Here is a 16,504-nt window from a genome sequence, read left to right as displayed (position 1 = left end):
CCACAAACACTTTGTGTATCTGTGGCTTCTCAGAAAATAGGACAACCACCATGTTTATTCTCGTATTGTGGGGCTTGGCCCCTCCAAACTTCCTCACAGTTGCAGTAGATTCCTGGCACCTCTTTGTCTCTTATGATGAATGTATAAGAACATGTACAGTTCAGTTGTTTGTATTCTGTGTTTATCCTTATACCACTTCTGAACCTGAGAGTGACCATGCACAGGATGCCTAGGGAGAAATGGCTGACTGTCCAGGATAACAGCAGGAAGAGGGTGGCCAATATGATGGTGGTTATCACTGCCATGTTTTCAGCCCATTATGTTCCCTACTTCAGGCTCAAAGTTTCCGTCATGTGGGCTCTGCTAGAACCTGATTCACGATTTATGTTTCTCATGAGCTTCATTTAATTTTTCTTGTTCTTCTGACAATTATCTTTCAACCCAATGTAACATTATACTGCAACATCCTGTTGCACTGTATATTCTGAATTGGAATTCTCGCTTCTCACCATCCGTGTGCAACTTCATTGATGTATTAAAATTCACTTAAAAAGCATTAATCTCTTCCTGTTATTCAAACACTATATGTTTTGGTTCAACTGGCCATTATCAGGTGTCCTATCCAATGTAGGTGTGCACTTGCTACCAAGTCCTAAGGTCATCACATCCCAGTCAAGATTATACTCTCCATCACATAAAATAAGAATTTTGTGCAGGAACATGTACTGTAACACATAATGAGTACATTCAAGAAATGTACATCCATTACTGAACAGGTTGACTCAGCTTGAATCTTGGCAAAGGCTATAACTGTGCTTACTAATTTCAAGAGACACAGAAGTTGAATTTGAGTGATGTTGACATTACTTTGTTTTAGCTCAATTATTATTTCATAGATGCAAGCACTAAACATATGTGAAGTCAACCCACTGCTATTAATTGTCAAAACTTAAAGCTTGTGTGAGCAAACTGTAAATTCTATTTCCTGTAACTGAAAGCTTCATATCTGACAAATATGAACTTGCAAACATTGGCTTATTTATTAAAATCTATGTTGTTAATTCATAACTGAAACACTCTCTTATAGAGCTGGATGAATTAAATGATCTTGTTGGATTTGAGGTTCTCACAGCAGTGACACCGAGGAGGTATATTTTGTGGGATGTGCATGCTGTGTAGCCTGGTAAAAGTTCAGTAGATGTTTCAAACGAATATACTGCCTCCATCTTCAAGACTGAAGAGTAAGCCAAGCAAGCTATATGTTCAAGGAGAATCAGATGGGTGGGACATGTAGTATACGCGGGAGAAAAGAGAAATATGTATGAAGTTCGGGTAGGAAAACATGAAGAACAGAGGCAAATTGGAAACATTTGATGTAAATGAGATAGTATTAAAGTGGGTCCTAAGGAAACAGGATCGAAGGGTGTGGACTGGATTGATGTGGGTCAGGAAAGGGGCCAGTTACAAGCTCTTGTGAACATGGTAATGAACTTTGTCTGATATGGCGGGGTCACAGCAGTGATTATGGAGAATACTGTCTTCTGGGATGAGACACCATGCAGTCTGGTATAACTTCACCAACATTGCAGAGGAACATACTGCTTCATCTTCAGGTGAAAGAGTAAACCAAGCAAGTATCAAGCAAGATGCAGGCAGCAAGTGGAGCCGCCTTCTAGCAGAACACAAGGTGTCTCATCGCAGAAGATGGGTGATAAACCTTCCAGTTCCATACCAGGGAGTTTCTTGGACAGCTGAGCAACTATCAATTGCTCAAGATACTGTGGTATTAACTGCAGCAATAAGTCATGTGAAGCTCAACAAACAGCATTATCATGACACATAATGGGAGCAGACTATCTTTTCAACATATAATTCTGATATCATGTCTGAACACATCACAAACAGGCACAGTTCATAAACACGCATCCATAGAACCGACTTTGCTATTTGATGGTCATTATTTGGAAAACAAGAAACTACACAACCTTAAATTTATGATTTTGGCTTTCTGGAATACGCTGCATAAATGTTGAAGTCTTTCCATTGTTTCAGCAAGGAGGGCAGTTGCCACCTCTGGGAAGGTTTGGAAGCCCTTATACAAGTGGGTGGTGAGTGGGATGTGAAGCTGTGATCGGATAAAACAGAAGAACATGGCACCACCCAATGGGGATCAGTCCTGTAGTTAATGAAATGAGGTGATCAACGATGTTACGGCAACCAGATGGTCCCCAAAAGATCATGAAAAACATTTCAGTGATGGGATTAATAAAAAGACTGCCCCTAAAGATGGCAACTGCAATGTTTGCTGAAATGTAATATCTCTAACATGTTACACAGAATATTGCAGAAAGCTGACATCACACATGGAACTCCAGAAGTGAAAACCGAATAAGAATGACCCTAATCTGTTCACTTCATTAATGACTCATAACTTTATCTGAAACATTTTTCTACCAGCTGAAGATTTATATAATATATAAAAACATATATTTATACATTTATATGAACTGGCAGTCTCTGTAGTCTAGGTACCAAAACATGTATTTTAGGAAATCACAAAACAATTCTGTTCCTGTAAACACTGTGACAAATAGAGAACTCATGGCGCAATAAATACATATTGAGTTGATTACAATACAAATGGCTGTTATTTTGGATAGTGTCTATCACCTTGAGTTTTTTCAAAAATAAGTTCGGAGACAATGTGTGTCTGTCACCAACTGTCAGAAATGTAACATGAACCTCAAATGAAGTTCCATCAGTTTTCAGAAAACATTCGCCATACAAAACATTATGACGTAACACATAATATCATTAAGACTTACATCTATTATTTTAAACATGTCACAGTATGGACAATAGTTAACAAAATAAAAGATAAAATAGTTCATGCTTCTTTGTACTTAAATAGGCTGTTTGCTCAATCTCTGGGGACTCATAATTTGATTCCCAACAGAGGCAAGATTTCTTTCTTCTCTACAGCACCCACTCCTGGGGCCCACCCAGCGTCCTATGCAATAGGTACTGTGGGGTAAAGTAACCAGGCTGTGAAGCTTACATCTGTAGTTTAACTAAAACATTTCTGACAAGTCATGCCTTCAGTAGGCAACCTTACAGAAGAAAAATCCTGTGTTTTCAATGAGATCTCTGGGGCAGCGATTGTGGTTTCCACTGTATGCTGAAAATAGTATCTAGTAACTTTTAAATAACATAATGGTGCTTAATCCTGAGGTTAAGAATGTGTGGAGCAAACTTCCACTTTCCCATACATCTTCATTGTGTGGTGTTTAATTAATTACAGGAATAACTTCACTCTTCCTCTGTGCTAATCATTAAGTGTGTCAAAGCCAGTGAGACACAGAACCATATACTCCAAACTGGAGTACTGACACAATGAAAAGGCTCTCAAATTCTATAGGAAAGAATAATGTGTGACAGACTGGGGTACCACACTTCCCAGTTGACACACACAAGTACTGCCACTCCATACACATACACACACTAGAATGTCACTACAATTCCTAAATGACATCTTGAAACGTCAGAACGAGGGTACGGAAGATAATTGAGCAGACTGTGTTATCAGTTAATCATGTGAAGACACTCAGTAGAACAGGATGTCACCATTCATCTTTAACATCTGCAAAATAAGGTCAACATTACAATAAAATGCTGCTGAAAGTTTTGCAGCTGAGAACGATGGCTCATAATACTGTATCACACAAGATAACTTACACACAACCCAAATACTTGAGATAGCTCATCACTTTTAGGTAACTACAGTATTAAATGCATATAAGCTCAAACATGTTTGATTCTGCTCGCTGTTTCATTAAAACTACAACTAAAAATATTTGAAAATTCAAAGTATAATCAATGTTTCAGGTTGTACATGGAAAGGAGCTCTGTAGTGAATGAACACAATATTTCAATACCACCAACTCAAAAGGAAGATACGTTTGTGTGAATCGCCAGCACCTGAATGACTTTTCAGTGTTTCAGTGTGCGTCACGTATACATTTCAAAAGCAAGCCATTCTTACCACATGACGTACCTGACTGTTTGGGGACCCAGCAGAGAGCGATATATCAGTGCTGCCACCTAGCTGCTGTGATGGACACATAGATGATGAGACAAGGTCACTCACTGGAGTTGCTAGCTCCATGTCAGGTGCAATGGTGTGGTCTCTTGACATGCCTCTAAAGAGATGCAAACCAGCGTTTATGAAATATTAAGATCAGGCTGCCTACTGCCCTGTGGTATAGCAGTGAAACTACACTGCTGTATGTGAATTAAAAGTTCCATTGGTACCAACATATTTATCACAATTTTCAGGTGAGAAGTTTAAGAAAAATTCGTTTTCATATTTTTTCAGAAGAAACTCCTTAGTACAATTTCACATCATGAACCAAATTTATTTTCAAATTACCCATTTTGAAACAACAGACAACTCTCCTAGTCAAATCTGAATCCAGCTCCATGGAACAAAGTTCTTCCTGGGAAGCCAACAGTTGCCCAGCTGCTCCATAAATTTCCAGCATTTTATGGAACCAAAAGGTTCATTACCACATTCACAAGAGCCCGCCAATGACCCCAAATCAATCTAGTCCACACCTTGCTTTCCTATTTCTTCAAGATCAGTTTTAATATTATCATCCAATCTACGGCTATGTCTTCCCAGTGGTCTCTATCCTTCAGGTTTCCTCCCATGTGTGCTACATACTCTATCTCTCTCATCCTGATCTGATTACTATAATAAAAGTACTTGGTGAGGGAAACAAATTATGAAGCACCTCATTACACATCTATTAATTGTTATTTATGTACAAAACAAAGTTAAAACAAGTTGTGATGTATGGGTGTAAAACATGATCCATGACTCAGAATGACAGTTATGTTAAATATGTGGAGGAGGAAATTTTTGACGAAGGTGTACGAACCAGTAAATGAGCAAGGGTTCTGGAGAATCAGAACTAACCAAAGTGTGTGGAATTATACAAACCCCCTTATTTGGCAGTGGATTTTAAGAAAAGTTTGGAGTGGTTGTGGCATGGCTAAAAAAAGTAAGCCATATGGTAGAATAGTCGGATCATAAAAAGATTAGCGAAAAATGAATTGGATATGATGTTTGACGCACTTGTGGCCTAACATGAGGTACCATCCTGCAACTGCCTCGAGGGACTGAATAAAACCATGATTAACTCCAGTCATGATAACCTTTATGGTATCCATCCTGTTGTGTGTCATACAAAAGATATATAATGGGACAGTCTACACAAGAATAATTCATTACCAGTACTCTTAAAACACATAGCGTTACCACCAAGAGCTAATAAAAACAAATGTTGACACAGTAGTGTTTATTTTGTCTCTTTCATAATTATTGTTGTGTGGACTATCCCATTATACATCTTTCGGTCAGGATAGCCGATCTCTGGGCTGATATATTAACCTGGGACTTCCTGAATATTGAGAAGCACTGCTAGTTCCCTGGCTGTAACATTTTGGGTTATGGGAAGGGGAAACTGACCAAACAGAAAATGAACATCTGTGTAAAACTGGAGACAATGGCCCATAAAATTGTTACCACTACAACAAAAGCAGTGTATCATACCTTTCTTCTGAGATTCTTCAAAGGATGGAAATGAGAAGGCACTAAAACAAAACAAGAAAACAAATCAAATAAAAGAAAAGTAAGATCCCATCTTTAGTCTCGCTCTCCTGTTTGCGCTCCGCTATGCGAGACTGCGCGCTCCATCAACTTAACAAACTGACTTGAAATCAAATTCATTAAGAGCACAGCTCACCACTGGACCTGATCCTGAGCCAGTTCAATTCAGTTCACATCTTCTAACCTAATTCCAAAAGAGCTACTTTAATATTACTTTATTACTTTCCCAGCAGCAACTTTTTACCAAAATTCAGTACACATACTTATAGTTAGGTAAATGTTTCATGCTGTTATTTAGCATTCCACCAAAGATTTCAAATTTCAATAACTATCACTATATGGAATTAAAAGAAATGAATGACAATGTTGATTTTAAAGTTGTAAATGGCAGAAAAATGCATATGTAAAGATATAAAGCTCTAGGAGATCTGATGTTCTTACAGTGCTAAATATTAATATTATGGTCTTCAGGGATGTGACACCATGCAATCTGGTAGACAGATACCAGACTACATAGCATCACATCATAGAAGGCCATAATCTTAATGAGATCAGCAAGCGAAAACACTTTGCCACCTGCAGATATAATTTAATACAAAATGTAGACTGTAAAGAACTAGTTCAAGTCCTGTCACTGAAGTTGGTAAGGTGCATTGCCACTGGAGTCCCCTCATGACTCACCTGTACGTTGCAGGCTGCTGGGATTGGGACAAGATGGGCGTTCGCTTCAATGCATAGATCATGATTCCTGCTGCCGTCAGTGCAAATGAGAGGATGTACAGCGTGTGGAACTGTCAAAATAAAATTTTCAATTTGGCAGTCGCATGAATGCATCTTATTTGTAGGACTCTACTTGTGCAAAGGCAGTACAGAGTGGCACCCTGGTGCATATCTTACTGTCGATATGTCACATTGGCCCTTGTTTTAAAAACATATCATATCAAACATAAATAACAGGTAAATCTGTCCCTGTCCTTAATTAAGCAATACACCAGGAAGAACTAAAGGTACAGATGCACACATCTGTAACCTTGGCACTACACGGAGGTGAGTGCTGGCTGCTTCACTTCTGGGGGAACAGCCCCTGGTACCCATTATACATGATACTGGAGGTACCCCAGGACCAATATGAATGCTGTAGAGATGAGAAAAATTACTTGCCCCTGCCAGGAATTGAACCCCAATTCCTTCGCCTTCTAGTCCATAGCCTGTCACTATATCAGCTGAGAGATGATTTCTGATCTCTCTGCTTGAAGCAGCAGGAGTTTCTATTAAGTTATATGAATTTCACAAGGTGTCTTGTTCAGTTTATGCATTTCCAAGAGTAGAGCTATTGTTAAGTAACAAGGATGAGTTCATGTAATGATTCATGCCCAACTGTTTCAGCCTGGAAGTCATTCCGGGCCGTTTCCAAACTTTAATTTTTATGACTACATCCCTGCCCATGGAAGTCAGATGTCTCTTTATGCAGTGTCAAATGATCAGCTGTAATACATCTGCAATAAGTAAGAATTGGCTCCTAAAATTAAAGTACAGCTTTTAAATTTTCAGCACACTTCCCACAAAAAGTTTCATGTATATCAGTCAATTTGATTCAATATTCAGGATTGCAGACAAACACAACATTCCATCAACGTTCTATATATCAGGTGTGCTACCCTATGCTTTGTGTCGGAGATACTGTGTTGGTAAAGCGGCCTCTGTAGTCTAGGGGTAACGTTCCCACCTCATGACTCAAGGTATGCAGGTTCAAACCCGGCGGAGGTCGTGGAATTTTTAAGGGCGGAGAAGATCCTCATGTCTCTAGGAGACCTCTGAGCAAAATTAGGAAAAAATTTCCTGCCAAAGTAGTTTCCAATGCCTTCAGTAGATGGGGAAGTATCGGGTACCACTGCCGGCCTTGCTGGCTGAATGGGGCTGATACCGAGCACCAGTATTGGAAGGGTATGGCGACTGGTAGAATATTAAAGGGGGATGTACAATAGACTATTAGTCGCGGTGCATGGGGAAACCCACCCCCTCCAATAATAATAATAATAATAATAAATAATAATACTGTGTTGGTAACACTGATTTACCTTGTATTGCAGCAGGAAAATGCCAAACATGAGCCAGTAAAAGTCTGCAGTAAGTAGCGATAGTTGCAGTGCAGTGGCACCACTGTCACGCAGCATGGCCGGTGCCAATATGCAGAACAGAAACTGGGCAAGTCCAAACCCCAGTAGAAGTGCTACCACTTGCCAGTTACCCCATGGCATTAAAAAGACAGTGTCTCTCTCTAGCACGGCCCTGCGAACCAATATAAAATCTACAGCCACTCTAATAGATGTATTTGCAGACTACACATTTCTCTAATCTACTTTAAAGTATTGCTGGTGGATCAGTTAGCCGATGAATTTGCCAGTGAAATTATAATGGATTGATACCATTTTGTAATAGCCAAAAACTAACTAACTAACTCCATGGAGCCGAGTTCTTAAAAAGCCAACACTCATGCTCAGCAACTAAAGAAATTCCCAGCATTTTACAGAACCTGAAATTTCATTACCATGTTCACAAAAGCTCACCATTCGTCCCTATCCTAAGCCAGATAAATCCAATCCACACCCCCATTCTATTTTTCTATGATTAATTTTAACATTAGTCTCTCATCTACATCCAGATCATTCTAGTGGACTATTTTCATCAGGTTCTACCAAAACCCTGTATGTATGGCTCTGCTACATGCTCTGCCCATCTAATCTTCCTCATTATATCTATAACAGATCTCAACAGGTCTAAATAACTAATTAATTCCATAGCCAGAGCCCTTCCTGAAAATCTGACAGTTGCTCCTCCCCATTTGTGGAACTCGAAGGTTCCGCACCATGCTGACAAGAGCCTACCACTGGTTCCTATTCTAACCCAGATGAGTCACATCCACATACTCTCATCCTATTTCTTTAAGACACATTTTAATATTATCCTCAGATCTATGTCTCCATCACCCAAGCAATTCTTTCCATGAGGTTTTCCTATAAAACTCAATATGTCTCCTACTGGCATAGCTGAACACGATTCCATATTTGCTCTGCTTCTAATTTTGGACACAGACGTCACCAGGCCTTTCTGCCCTTAGGCACGTACGTCTGTATGATGCTGAGGATACTGCCAAGGAGTCCCATTATGCCCAGGTACTCCACCCAGTCCAGTGTCTTCACCACCAATTCCTGTGCAACTGACACCACTGCAAATAGCACTGCACCTCCCAGACACAGCATGTCCCCCAGAAGCTGGTTCTTTCCTGCAACATCATCACATTTCCATATGTATCTGGCCCCCTGCCAAATGGCACATTTCCATGAACATCTAACCAGGCAAGTTGGGTCAAGCACAATAATTTTGACTGGTACATAGGAGGTGCCCAATTGAAATCTTGACCAGAACACTGACTATACTTTTCCTCAAACTGTCCAGGAAAATTCCAGGAGAGTACCTCAAAATTAAGCCATGATCACTTCCTCCGCATCCTTTCCAGTTCATTATTATCCAGTCAACCGCTGGCACACAATCTGAGTAAAATTCATGGATATCTTAACATTCAGAACCACTCAGTCTTCATCATATTTAGCTCCATATTATCAGTAATACCTAGAATTCTACAGTCAGATCCTATCACGGTCAAGTTATGTTTCTGCAGCATGTTCACATCATAATTTTCTATTTCTGTGTTTGTCACCTATTATAAAAAGCAAAGCTGCCTCACTGCTTAATTAAGCACCACATCATGAATATGTATGGGTGAGTGGAGGTATAGCTCCATGCATTCTTGGCCTTTGTATTACATGGACATGAGCTTCACACCCCTGCCACTTTGTTGTCTGGGAGAGAGACCACAGTAGTCAGTTGATGGGAGCTTAGGTGGGCTCCAGAGCCAGTGCGGATGCTATGAAGATGAGCAAAATCTCTGGTGGTACAGGAGTTAGACCCTGATTACTCAGCTGTCCAGCCTGGATTCTAATCACTATACTGACTGAGCTATCACAGGTCACCTCTCATGTTACTGTGAAAAAATATCTGTTGGCAAAGACTTAAAACTGGTAACTGAAAATGTAGCCAAACAATGTGTGCTGGAATTATTTTCTGAATTGTGCCAAAGGAGGGGAATACAAAATCTTTTGATGTGAGAGACAGTGCAACCTTGCATGGGAAAGGTGGGTGAAGCACACATACAGCTGCTTCATGATCACAACAGGACCTGCCATTCTGTGCGGTGACAGACCTCATTTCTGCATTTCTGGTTTATTTAATCACACTGACAGTAAGTCAGACTATATAGTGTTGAAGAGTAAGATAATATCAATAATGAACTGGATAGGATGAGGAAGGTGGTTATGGCCTATACCAGAAGCACAAAAACGTCATTCTGGATAGATGGCGTCTTGGCTGAGACTCAAACCAGCTTCCTCCCAAATACAAATCTGAAGAGCTACTGCCTGAACCTGAATGGGAGAACGGGTTTCGACCCGATAGAAAAGGGGGACTGATCTGGTATACAGATGGTTCCAAGACAAATAAGGGCACTGGAGCTGGTGTGTACTGTCATGGCACGAGGCAGCAACTTAGTTTCAGCCTTGGGCAGTACACGACAGTATTCCAGGCACAAGTATATGCCATTAAAGCATGTATTATGGAGAATTTAGATAGGAACTATAGAAATAGGAACATCTACATTCTATCTGACAGCCAAGCAGCACTCAAAGCACTTGATAAACACCAGATCAATTCCAAATTGGTCTGGGATTGCCACCAAACCCTCATGGAACTGGCCAGACATAACAGGGTACAACTGATATGGGTGCCGGGGCATGAGAGTATTGCTGGAAATGAAGCAGCAGACCAATTAGCTAAAATTGGAGCTGAACAACCATTCATAGGACCTGAACCAGCCTGTGGCATCTCTCCAGGAGTTGCCAAACAGGCAATCAGGGACTGAACTAACATAAAACATAAGAAATACTGGGAATCCTTAACTGGACTCAGGCAAGCTAAGGGACTCATACAAGGACCTTCTGCTAGAAGAGCAAAGGAACTGTTGAAGCTCAACAGGAACCAGCTATGATGGATGGTAGGACTATTTACAGGACACTGTCACCTCAAAGGACACCTGTTCAAACTGGGACTAAGTGACAGTCCCACTTGTGAGAGGTGTCAGATAGAAAACGAAACAGCCACACACGTCCTATGTGAATGTGAGGCTTTAGCTTATTTAAGACTATGTCACTATGTATTTTATGGAACCAAGTGACTATTTTGACACCCCCACGTCCAAAGTCCTGTGCTTCATTCGAAGCGTGGGGTTGCTGAGGGGAATAATTAAAAAAAGGGGAAGCACAATGGACCACTGAGGTCTAAGTGCAAGGGCTGAGAAGGCCTACACCTTCATACATACATACATACAGTCAACTCTCGATTATCCAGGGGCGGATTAACCGGTTTGTGGCTTAACCGGGGCTACTGAGGCTTTTTTTTAGGCTTATATGTTGTTTAATATTCATTCACTTTTGTTTCACATGGTGAGTTGTAACACTATTTTCGCACTAGTGTGAACCCAGCTCTGCATTCTTTGGTCCCGTTATGCTAACACAATGTTCTAGGGTAGGGGTGAAAGAATGCAAGGATTTGTGGAAAGTTTCAAGGACAGATACACCGCCCCAGTTGGTCTCTTTGTATCGATCTTCAAGTGCGTTAGCAAACTGTCAGGGTGTAAAAGGAAGTGTGTTGTGTTAAGTATTCAACAGAAACTCGTGTGAGCCGGGCTTCAAAATGTTAAGCAGTGACGAAACTGTAAGTTCAGTGGGGGTGCAGCCAGAAGAGCAGGAAGAAAGTGAGAATGAGGAAGAGGTGGACAGTGCTGCTAGTAAGAAAATATCACATGGTGCTGCTCTTAATCATTTGGAATCCTTACTAGACTATCTTGAGAGTGAAGAGAACAGTTTATTAAGTGACAAGCTAATATTACGCAGGCTTCGTATGGATATCCATAAAAAGGAAAACGCCATGAAAAAGCAAACAACAATATTATATTTTTTAAGTGTTAAATGTGAATATTCGTAAAAAGTGTTGGATGTTGTTGAACACTGCGATTGAAATAACTAATTCATACTTCGCCGGTCACGGTAGCCGAGCGGTCTAAGGCATGCACTGTCGTCGGTCGCTCAAAAGCCGGGATCGTGGGTTCGAATCCCACTCAGGGCATGGATGTTTGTGTGCGTTTTTCTGTGTTTGTTTACAGGTAGAGGCCTTGCGATGAGCTGATCACTCGCCCAAGGAGTCCTACCGTATGTGTAAAATCTAGTAAACCGAAGTGAAACGAAGAGTTTCATGGAGGTAGGCCTAGGCCCAAATTGGGGCTGTAGCGCCACAGGAAAAAAAAATCATACTTCACTGTAATGTAAAAAAAGTATTAAATAGGCCACAAGATGACATAAAAATGAGGTTGAATAAATTTAAATACAGGTAGGCCTATAGTATTATGAAGGTACGGTATTACAGTACTACTTTTAATAAAATTTGTCTTAACCAGGTTTTCGATTAATCGTGATTTCCATCCCCACCATTATCCCGGATAATCGAGAGTTGAGTGTACATACTTACTGCCTGAACCAATTTACTCACTCTGACAGATCTTAAAATGCATATGAGCTGACAAAATTCAAGAAAACTATGTGCAGGAAAGAAAATGCTAATAAGGGACATACTTAGATCATACTTCCTGGTACGGTGAGTGTACTTACCACCTGTCAGTGTACGTCCATCATCAATGTCAGCCCAAACCAGGCAGCCCACACCCATCAGACAAATGCTGACCCCTACAATGTGCACAATCTTGTAGCGCACCCTGAGTAGAAGGCAACTGAGAGCGAGAGCGGCAGTGATGGACACACAATCCAACAACTGAAAGGAAGCATTTGCTGCATAGATGTAGGGGGTCACATTAACATGATTTATAATTTATTTAACAATGCTGTCTCAACTGTGTGGGTTATATAACCTTATAATTCCCAAGTCAGCTGTGGAGTGTATATTTTCACATCAGTACAGGCATGGAATGGACATAACAAGAGGCTACTGATTTCTGGTTAGAGAATGTAACCTCAGAGAACTTGGTTCAATAGTAAAGGGTAACCTGAATACTGGTGAGTGTGGTGAACTGGTGAGCAGTGATGTACAGATAGTTGGTCTCCACATCAACCAGGGCCAACAGCAGGTAGCGCCAACCTCTGTACCTCAACACACAAATGATACCTCGATCCCCCGAACGACACGACAGCCACGTTGTAAACAGCAGGCATTGCAGCACATAGTGCAGGGTGCTTTGCCCTGTCACATACAGAATGTCTGCTTTATACAATGGCATCTTACTGCTACACTTGTGGACACGGTGAATCTCGAGCCACAGAAGCAAATGTAAGCCAAGGATAACTTCAAATAGGATGCTCACCTGTTGGCAAGCCAACCTGGTACAGTGTTGACAGGTAGTGGTTGCATGCTGCCATCACACACAGTATGAGTGACATGAGTTGTCCGAGCACCAGCGCCCGCCATACAGGCCTGCCAACATATCACCACTTTATTACTACTCCTCACAATCTGACTAGAGATAAAGCTGAACAGTCAGTGACCAGGCTATGGGCTTGACAACTGAGAAATCAGGGTTAAATTCCTTGCAGGGGCGAGACATTTCCTCTTCTTCACAGCATGCACAATCGTTCTGGGGCCCATTCAGTCTCCAATTCTGTGAATATATGGGCTTCTTTCCTGGGGAGGGGGGTATATACAGAGGTCTTGGTATGAAGCTCACCACTCACCCTTATCTAGTGTACAGACTAAGAATGCATGAACCTATACCTCCACTGCTCCATATGTCTTCATGACACAGTGATATTAATTAAGCAAAGATATAACTTTGTTTCACTACACAGAGGCGAGCTGTCAGCTTTGTGGGCTGTAGAGCCATCTGTGGATGGTCACAGAAAAAACTGTACCAGGACATGAACCCATTATTCAGTCCGTAGTTCAAGGCTGGGCCTGATGTATAACTGTGACAGGACATCTAAATACTACAGGCATATTCGGCAGGTGGAAGCTGAGGCAGTATATTAAAAGCCTAGTTCAAAACAAACTGAGGTCAACTGTTTTCCTTTTCAATCCTCTTGATTGTTCTCTCGAGAAAGCAGTCACATAAGAGCTTATTGTGTGGTCTTGCCAAACCTTCTCCTTTGTATAGACTGCACGTTTCATCTGAACAATGCTTACTCCATACCTTAGCATGACATCACCTGATGCTATACGATCCGCATGAGAGCAGCCCAACTGCTGACATAAAAATGACATTTACTTCTCCTAGAAGCAGTTTTACTCAGCTTCTCAATATCATTATAAATCGTTCTTCCTTCCATCACCCTTCATGGGTAAATTTAAATTTGTGTCATTTTCTTTCTGTGGGTTATTTAATGACTGTATTTCAGCAGCTAGACTATGTAGCATCAGATGATAGGATGAGAGATAAACTGAAAGGGATATAAAAGGAAGCAGTCATGGCCTAATCAAAGGTACTATCTCAGGAGAGACTGAGGAATACCACTAAGAATCTAAGTCACAATAGTCAGAGATTTAAACCTTGCACCCCCTGAATACAAGTCTAGAGAGCTACCTCTATACCAACCTGTCTGGTGATGTCATGTATAGATTTGTATTCCTTTAAAGTATCATCACCAGACCAGTGAGGGGTTCTATCTCCACTTTTGGATAAAAATGAGATAATTCATGTTTCTCATTCTCCCTAGTGTGTTTCACAATCTCTGCACACTTCCACGGGTTTACCGTACTTGCAAGTGTGAGATTTCATCATGCATTTTGTTCTAGGTCATATTCAAGCTGCAGCTGATTCCCTAACCTCAAACCCAGTTTCCTGACAACTGGTGTTGATGGACACAGTGCACTCCAGTACTCAGGTGATATTATAAACTCTGTTCCATGACACTCCTTAAGTATATGCAGTTTGTAAGACTTACAGCTTCCAGGGCAGCAAAAATTCAAACTGCAGTCTTGCAAGTGGCAACTAACATTTTGGTAGAATCAGCTCCCGTGATGTTCAGGATGCTTATTACATGAATAACATGAAGGGTGGTTTAAGAATAAGGCATCAGGTTCCTCCAAAATGCTGGAAGCCAACTACATGACTACATGGTGTCACAACCCCTATATACTGCTTGTTTCACTGTATCCCATATCAGGATGTCAGGGCTGTCAATCACTTCTGCACACACATCAAAAACCTTGGCTTGAGGATTTTCATGACACAAAATGGCACATTTCATAACCAACCACCAGCCACTGTCTTAACACTGTGCAGCCAGAGGTTCATTTAAATAAGTTCATATTTACAGATATAGTTTCTACCACACATAAAGAACAATACCCTTCCACTATGGTTTGCCGTAAGAGTCACATGAAACACATAAATGCACTGTGTGGGGAAAAAAGTACAGATTTTTAATATTAAAGCAGGTGGTATATGTACATCCCGTTGTGTTTAAAAGGATTAATGGGTTAATACATCTAAACTTAATCACACTGAACTCACACTGCTGCTTTTGATTTCTAAATTGCTTGTCTTTCTTCCACAAGAAACAGACATTGTGTGACAGACATGACAGATGAGCCCCTCTGCCCCTTGCAGCCAGCTTGCATTCACAGTATTTCTGAATATAAATTGGAGGATAAACCTGGACACTTCTGAACATGCTAACCAACATGACGACATGTGAATACAGATCAGCAAGTCACTGACTCATTCCATTGGCCCATAACATGATATGACCTGTTGATGGTGATGTGGTTAAGAAACCCTGGGCTGTGTCTTGAGGCTGCGTCCCTAGGAATCGGCTGGTAGGAACCTGCACAGGAGGCGCTGGCTCGCGGCTGGTCATATGACAGACTGGACGTGTCTATCTCTACGCTGGAATCCGAATGGCCGTTGGTGGTGGTAGAGCACTCCACTAATGTCAGCTTCCTACTGGGCCTAGAGGCCGGAATTTCGGCCAGGCTCAATCTGCGGGACGAGCAGGGGACGGACGAAACCGGAGACGTGCGTCGAACTGTCGCAGGACCAGGGGCGGACATGCGTCGACCAAAACGCATGTCCATTAGGGACGTCAGGGAGCTAGGACGCGGGTAGGAGGCCATCAGTGGCGCAATACTGCTTCACAATTAACTCGCAACTGGCTCGAGTCTGGTCCTGTCTATTAGCCATGCAAATCCGCTGCATGTGTTTGCATGCGGAAACGCCACTTCATAAATAAGTATGAGTCATTTGGTAACATAAACACAGGAAGAACCAATCCTAACAAACACATCTCCATAACACATACCATCTGCCCAACTCCGACAAGCATCTGTCAGTTTTCTCAGATATTCCTTCATTGGAACCATTCGCCTCGCCATTTCCAGAACCGATCACCATTCTTTCTTCCGCCATAACACAAAATTTGTTTTCCCTTGTGGCGTTTCCGTACCAGATATATCATTGGATGATCAAATTACAATTAGCCAATCACAGTCACAGTTTCAAACCATAACCCTAAGTGTCTGATATACACAACATCTCTTCTCAATATTCTCTCGTTACCCATGTGAGGGAAGTTCCTAAATCATTGGTTAACCTGATGATATTAAAAACCACGTAAACCTCATAACATAGAAATTACCACCAACTGTTGACATTGCGCAACATCAATTTTCTATGTTGACAGCAACAATTTCGGTGGGTTTGAAACCGGAAGTTGACTC

The 16,504-nt window shown here is 41.2% G+C and overlaps 1 protein-coding gene across 6 annotated transcripts; it reads right to left on the bottom strand.

The window, feature by feature from the left end:
- Positions 1 to 1,724: 1,724 nt before the first annotated feature.
- Positions 1,725 to 16,423, bottom strand: LOC111866047 (solute carrier family 35 member F1). 6 transcript variants are annotated; one of them, XR_004513180.1, is made up of 10 exons: positions 15,537 to 16,423; positions 13,155 to 13,264; positions 12,840 to 13,033; positions 12,448 to 12,607; positions 8,798 to 8,954; positions 7,750 to 7,960; positions 6,353 to 6,462; positions 4,055 to 4,199; positions 2,161 to 3,640; positions 1,725 to 2,125 (listed from the first exon to the last, which is right to left on the bottom strand). XR_004513180.1 is itself a non-coding variant. In XM_023854566.2 (9 exons), the coding sequence occupies exons 1-9, from the start codon at positions 15,899 to 15,901 to the stop codon at positions 3,605 to 3,607; spliced, it is 1,488 nt and encodes a 495-aa protein (XP_023710334.1). In that variant the 5' UTR covers positions 15,902 to 16,423; the 3' UTR covers positions 1,725 to 3,604. The 6 variants fall into 6 exon arrangements, 5 of the variants coding, with proteins under 5 accessions (XP_023710334.1, XP_023710336.1, XP_023710337.1 ...); XM_023854566.2 differs by having other exon boundaries at positions 1,725 to 3,640; XM_023854568.2 differs by having other exon boundaries at positions 1,725 to 3,640; positions 16,087 to 16,423.
- Positions 16,424 to 16,504: the final 81 nt, after the last annotated feature.

The sequence above is a fragment of the Cryptotermes secundus genome, unplaced genomic scaffold (genome assembly GCF_002891405.2).
Source record: "Cryptotermes secundus unplaced genomic scaffold, Csec_1.0 scaffold318, whole genome shotgun sequence".
NCBI lineage: Eukaryota > Metazoa > Arthropoda > Insecta > Blattodea > Kalotermitidae > Cryptotermes > Cryptotermes secundus.
This window is presented reverse-complemented; position numbering and strand designations above follow the sequence as displayed.